The sequence below is a fragment of the Leptidea sinapis genome, chromosome 14 (assembly GCF_905404315.1).
Source record: "Leptidea sinapis chromosome 14, ilLepSina1.1, whole genome shotgun sequence".
Lineage (NCBI taxonomy): Eukaryota > Metazoa > Arthropoda > Insecta > Lepidoptera > Pieridae > Leptidea > Leptidea sinapis.
In genome coordinates, this window is record NC_066278.1 from 10,091,597 (window position 1) to 10,098,061 (window position 6,465).

The 6,465-nt window shown below is 37.1% G+C and overlaps 1 protein-coding gene across 1 annotated transcript in view; it reads right to left on the bottom strand.

Moving 5' to 3' along the window:
• Positions 1-2,505, bottom strand: part of LOC126967944 (dynein axonemal heavy chain 2) — a 32,874-nt gene extending 30,369 nt beyond the window's left edge. Inside the window, exons 1-2 of the mRNA XM_050812656.1 lie at positions 2,420-2,505; positions 354-782 (exon numbers count right to left, since the gene is read on the bottom strand). Coding sequence (XP_050668613.1) covers positions 354-782; positions 2,420-2,495 — 505 coding nt within the window. The 5' untranslated portion in view covers positions 2,496-2,505. The remainder of the gene's footprint in view (positions 1-353; positions 783-2,419) is intronic.
• Between the last annotated feature and the right edge of the window lie 3,960 nt (positions 2,506-6,465).

The following is a 6,465-nucleotide window of genomic DNA, read 5'->3' on the forward strand; positions in this document are numbered from 1 at the left end:
AAGCGTAATTCTTCATCTATATAGACTAAACTTCTCTAGCATATTAACCAACTTCTTGGGTTATCAAGCACTTATCAGTTATCATCCCCTCCACCCGGTATCACGTTTGTACCTATATATTTGCCAAAAATTGCGACACCCAAACTGGGTATCCATCATACTGGAATTTAAGTAATGTATTTATGGAATTGCAATAAATTGATTGTATGTTTTTTTCAAATTCGAAATATAAAAACTAGTCTACCACCAAAAAGTCGACAATGTCTACTCGAATAATATTTGTAAATTGCAAAGAATAAATGCTCAAGCTCTTCTAGAAAGAAAAAAACGCTAGTATTGCACTTAATACTTACTATCCGGCCAAGTAGTGACTGCAAAAAAGTATGGTGCGTACACGAATTCCAGTATTTTGATCATATTTGATTCCACAGAGTCCACGAATGTGCCGAAGACGACATCGTCATGGAATGTTTCGGCTTTGAACACGTAATCAGGTTGTCTGATGAAGTACGTGAGATCATACACAGGACTGAGTGGAATGTCACTAGCAGCTTTAAGTCTTTCGCCTTTGAAGTAAACACAGAGTATGAGAGCTTTGGGATCTGTGAACCATTCTTCTATAGCATGCTTCGCCTCGTCGTTCCAGTCTTCATCTCTGAGATCGTAGAGAGTCGTCATGTCCACTACATATGAAACTAACTTCTGCATTTCTTCGGGAGGATAAACTGGCTTCACAGGAAGCTTGGCGAGTTCTAGTTCTAATTGGAGCTGTCGTTCGCGCTCTGAAGAGGAAACAAATTAGTTGTAAGTACGTATAAATTTAGACTTCACTTTTGTTTATGGAAAAGGAGGACAAACGAGCGTACGGGTCACCTGGTGTTAGGTGATCACCGCTGCTCACATTCTCTTGCAACACCAGATGAATGACAGGAGTGTTGCCGACCTTTAAGGAAGGTTTACGCGCTTTTAATGAAGGTACCGGTTTATTCCGGTCACCGCACAAGGAAGCTTATTCCATACCGAAGGCTGAGTTGTAAAGTGCAGCAACCAATACTACGCCCAAGTGGGAGGACTGGAGCCAGTCTCGAACAATGTGTTACGTTGACGTGCCACATGTCAAGTTAAACTTTGGTAACAATTGAAACTAAAATGCCGAATTGCGTAGTAAAACAGACACTGGAACCACATATCATCAGTAAGTATTTTGTATTTTATTAATTTCAATGTAAAATAACACGAAGCGTATATAAGTTACAAAATTGACTGTCAAGATGCCCCGCACACAATCATCTTTATAATAATAACTATAATTATAAACTAAATTAATTTATATTGATAGTTAGATTAGTTTATATAATAATAATAATAATAATATTGACACACTTTTTACACAAATTATCTTGCCCCAAGTTAAGCATATATAGCCTGTGTTATGGGTTACAAGACAACGATATATTTAATACATTTTACAACGATACATTTAAACACCCATGACTCGGAAACAAACATCCATATTCATCATATAAATGCTTGCACCTACCGGGATTCGAACCCGGGACCTCTAGCTTAGTAGGTAGGATCGCTAACCACTCCGCTATTCAGGTCGTCAAAATCTTTACAATTAGCCAATGCACACTACAATACAAAGTGGCCGTAATAAAAAAGCTATTGTTCTCATAGACTAGTACTCGGTACGGTTCGGACTGTAATAATAATAATTTTGTGCGATGGATAATGCGTCGCGACCGTGTCCTATGGTTCGGCTGTATCCAATCCGATCACGTGTTAAGGCTATAGGTAGTACGGTGTCTAGTTGGAGCGCAGCGAAGACCAATCCTTAAGATTGAAATATTATAAATGTAATCTGTGCTGTTTGAAATTTTATTATAAAACACGTTTTAATTGAGAGGAATGTATTGTTGTTGTAGAATGAAGTAGTATGAAGAATTTGTTCGATAGTTCCATAAAACCCTAGCCAACGGTCAATATAAAATTAAAAATTACAATCTAATTATTATTAAAACAATAATTTAATATATATGTTTGGTAAGTATCAAAAGTTGAATTCAAACACTAAAAAAAAGTAATAAATAGTAGTATATTAGGTTCATAAGGCTGCATTTAGTGCTCGAACGACCGTAAGCGCTGACATCATTCGAGCGTAGCTATAACTATGAAAGCGTCCAGTACAGCGCTGAATTGCTACGCCTGTAGAGCTACGTCGCGCTGACGAGAATCGTCAGTCGAGCGTAGCTATAACTATGAAAACATAATAAGAGAACGTCCAGTCCAGCGCTGATAAATTGCTACACGCGTAGAGCTATGTCGCGCTGACAAGAATCGTCGCGTCAGTCCAACGTACGTCGGTCCTCTGTACGCACTATGGCGATATGCGAAGTAACTTAGATGCAACAAATACCTCTCTCTTCCTCCGAATTGCGACTTAGGTCATCGCTCCATGTCGCTTTGACTCTTTCAGGAGCATCCGCCATCATTAATTATTATTCTGTAGCTTAAATAAAACGATAAAGTAAATTTAAAGCTTATTTTGCTAAAACACAATCTGTCATCATTCCCGGATTCGGAAAAACAAATGACTGTTTTTATTATATTGACAATTTTTTCGCAAACGACGATGGAGTATTTAAGGCGTTTATGTAGCTATGGGTAACATTTTATATTGATCAAATGCGTGTTGGTAACCAAGGGAACATTCAAAAAACATTATAATAATCTTAACAATGATATTATAGCATTAAAAGAGGTAGAAAATAATTCGCCTAAATGGAGTCAATTGGTTCCTTTGGTCGTAGTCGCTCTCTCGATACGAAAACGGTACACATGCGTATGTTGTTGACAGAATTGCTTACAATTTGATATATGTACACAATCATATCTGATGAATTAACTGTATTTTTTCTGTACAAATACGAATTATTAGCAAATCAGATTTCGCTTGCGATAATTGCATTTACTATCCTTCTTTGACGTGTAATCGTAATGTAGTGTGCTATTGCAATGTTAAATTATTCATGTGTGCGTTAGTGTATCATTTTCAAACACCGAATGTTGTCTACGTTACCTATCTATACTTTTAAATATCATTGAATCTTAATACAACGTCGCGACCTTTTACATCTTAAAATGATAGGCAAAATTTAAAAAAAACTTACGATATACTAAAGTAAAGCAAAACAAAGCGTGGGAGAGATAAAAACATCTCTAATGGATATACAGCATGATGGAAATGAAAAGCGGATCTCTTGTTCCTGTAACCTATTTTTATTGGCAAGTAGTAAACAGTCAGCCACGCTTTACATTACCTACTGAGGTAGGTAACTAGACACTGACCTGTATACATACCACTGGACAGGCTGTTTCATATGTTTAACAGCAAATTTTTTGTGCCTATTTGAAACGGCACTCGCGAGCGTCCAGAGAACTAATTTTGACATACAATACAAATGGCTGAGACGGAACGTACAATACTCTAAAATATTTTTGCATTTTGAATTAATTTCGTTCGTTTTTCGTGTTATTTATACTTCAGGAATCAAAGTAAAAAACTTAATAAGGTACATAATTTCTTTTTGTAAATAGTTTCACACCATCTGGATTGTCATCACTAGTTTTAGTACCGCAGACTCTCGCTACATGGCGAACAGCGCCAAACGGCCGAATAACAAACATGCACAAAAGGCACTTTGACAGCCGCCAGTCCAGTGGTATATAGTAGAAGTCAGCAAAGAGAATTTAAACAGGTCAGTGTAACTAGATCATTGATAATACGCTTTTTATACGTTTAAATAGACTGACAGCTGTGAAAACGTCGAGAAAATTGAGGTTGACAGTTAACCTCAAGGAGGTGTTATATAGAGCCTTAATAGAGCTGTAACGTCTTTAGAAGACTTGGACCTAGACAACTATGGTGGGGCGCAGTGCAACTAACCGCCAAAAGTGGAGGAGAATCACGCGGGAGCAGTGTGACCCAAAAATAAGAAGGCCAAGGACGACTAATGTCGCATCATCTTAGCGGCTACGATCACTCTGACAAGAGTGACCGATCGAAAAGAGAGTTATGGTTATTTTTATTTATGGAATCGGTGTCCCCCACAGCGGTCCCGTTCTCGCCTCTCGCCTCCTCACGCGTCGCGCGTTTGACTCAAGCACATCTCACCTATGAATATGTATGTAGTTATAAGCCTACCTTGGCTGTCACCGACTCCAAAAATGACAGTAATCGTAATTTGAATTAGATTAATTAATTAGATTGTACAAAAATACGCAATTATTATTTTTTGCTTTTTAATACATGTTATACCTATTGTTATGGAACCGTGTTTTTGGCTTAATGTTTATTTTGTTTTTTAGTGAATCTGTAGTACTCAATCTGATTTGTTTGAATACGAATATACCTACTAACTTTTGCAATGCAGCAATGAACGTAAGCACATTGCAATTTGATTAAAGACAGCTTTAAATTCTGCCAAAGATTGCCCTTACTGTTAGTTGTCGACCACGACAATTACTCGACCACAACGACGTTACGGTAGGTGACTCAAATATCCGGACAGCATATTACAGATTCGGTATTGTTAATTCCTAAGAAAGGAGAGTTCCGGTACTTTCTCATGGATCCCATAATCAGAACTTAACCAAACTCTCATCAAAGTACGCTTGAAGTACCAATAAAAACAATAATCGAAACGGTTGGCGTGATATTGAGTTATTCATCTATTTATCGCGCACATACTTAATGTAAATTCATTGATTTCTCTTGGATGCCATTGTCGGATCTAGACCAAATTGCAAGATTGAGACCACACAGGAAGCACCAGCTTTCAAACAAAAAAAGAATCATCTAAATTGATTCACCCAGTCGAAATTTCTGACGTAACAAACATAAAAAAAAATCCGTCGGATTGAGAACCTCCTCCATTTTGAGGTCGGTTAAAAATGGGTTTTTAAATTTCTTAGGTGTATTTTAACGAAACAAATTTTAATGTAAAATACAATATATTTTTCACAAAAAATATTTATCTGTTGATGTAATATATTATTTTCTTAAGTGAAATCACCGCGAAATTGTGATTTTTGCACATGACTATTATTTATACAAAGTAACAAAAATTTGACTCTTAAATATATTGAAATAAAATTATATAAATATCACATGAAAATTACACATTCTTTCTTATAATAAGAATTGTAATTAGTATTCATCTGGTTTTTTTGTATAAAATGCCCGGATAACAAATATCCGTAGGCACTTTATACGTCTGTAATAATTGTGGCTGAACGCCGCGCACTGCCGCTCATGCTGGCCGTTTACATCCAAAATTCCCCGAAAGGTACCTAAAGCAGCGCAGCACAAGGTTAGGCAGTGGGAGGTTCCTTTGCACAGGAAGCCGGCTAGATTATGGGTACCACAACGGCGCCTATTTCTGCCGTGAAGCAGTCATGTGTAAGCATTACTGTGTTTCGGTCTGAAGGGAGCCGTAACTAGTCTAATTAATGGGCAAATGAGGCTTAACATCTTACGTCTCAAGGTGACGAGCGCAATTGTAGTGCCGCTCAGAATTTTTGTAATTTTTGAGAATCCTGAACGGTACTGCATTGTAATGGGCATGGCGTATCAATTACCATCAGCTGGACGACCTGCTCGTCTCGTCCCTTATTATCATAAAAATGGCAGAAAAAAAAAATTATGAAGTTAAGAACTATGTGGTAAATTTTACCCGGTAGCGCCTACTGCCGAGATAATAGAACCTATTGTATCTTTTTTATCAAAAGAGTGTATCATCTGCATAAAGATGGTTTTTGCAATTTTTAATATATTTCGTGTGTAAGTCAGCTGTAATGTAACGAACAACGTTGTAAGTATGGTAAATAAAATAGGGCTTAATAGAGAGCCCTGCGGCACGCCTCTTTCCAGCGGTTTTAAGGATGAATAACATTTATCACTATTTTCCCTTCAATCACCACTATTTGCTGTCTATCTGTAAGAAATATTCTAAGCCATTTACACATGTTCTTTGAAAACCCGTATCGATACAGTTTAGCTATAAGTAACTCCGGGTGTTAACAATCAAATGCACAAGAATAATCTAACAGCACCATGATACTACACTTCCCCATGTCTGAAACTTCCGTCAAGTCATCTGTAATATGTAGGAAGGCAGTTTCTAAGCTGTGACCTCTCCTGCAGCCGGATTGATATTTGAGGATTATATAATATCCCTCGACAAACTGCAATACTTGGATTAGTACTACATTCCTTCCTAGGACTTTAGACAACACTGGCACAATTGAATGATATAGTATTTCATTTTATATTCTCTTTGGTCTTTTGGACAACCATTGACAGGTAGCATATTATGTACAATTGACTGTTGTGTTTATATTATCTTTGTGTACAATGACATTAGATTATCAAAGTATGAATATAAATCGTGTAGCGGGCAC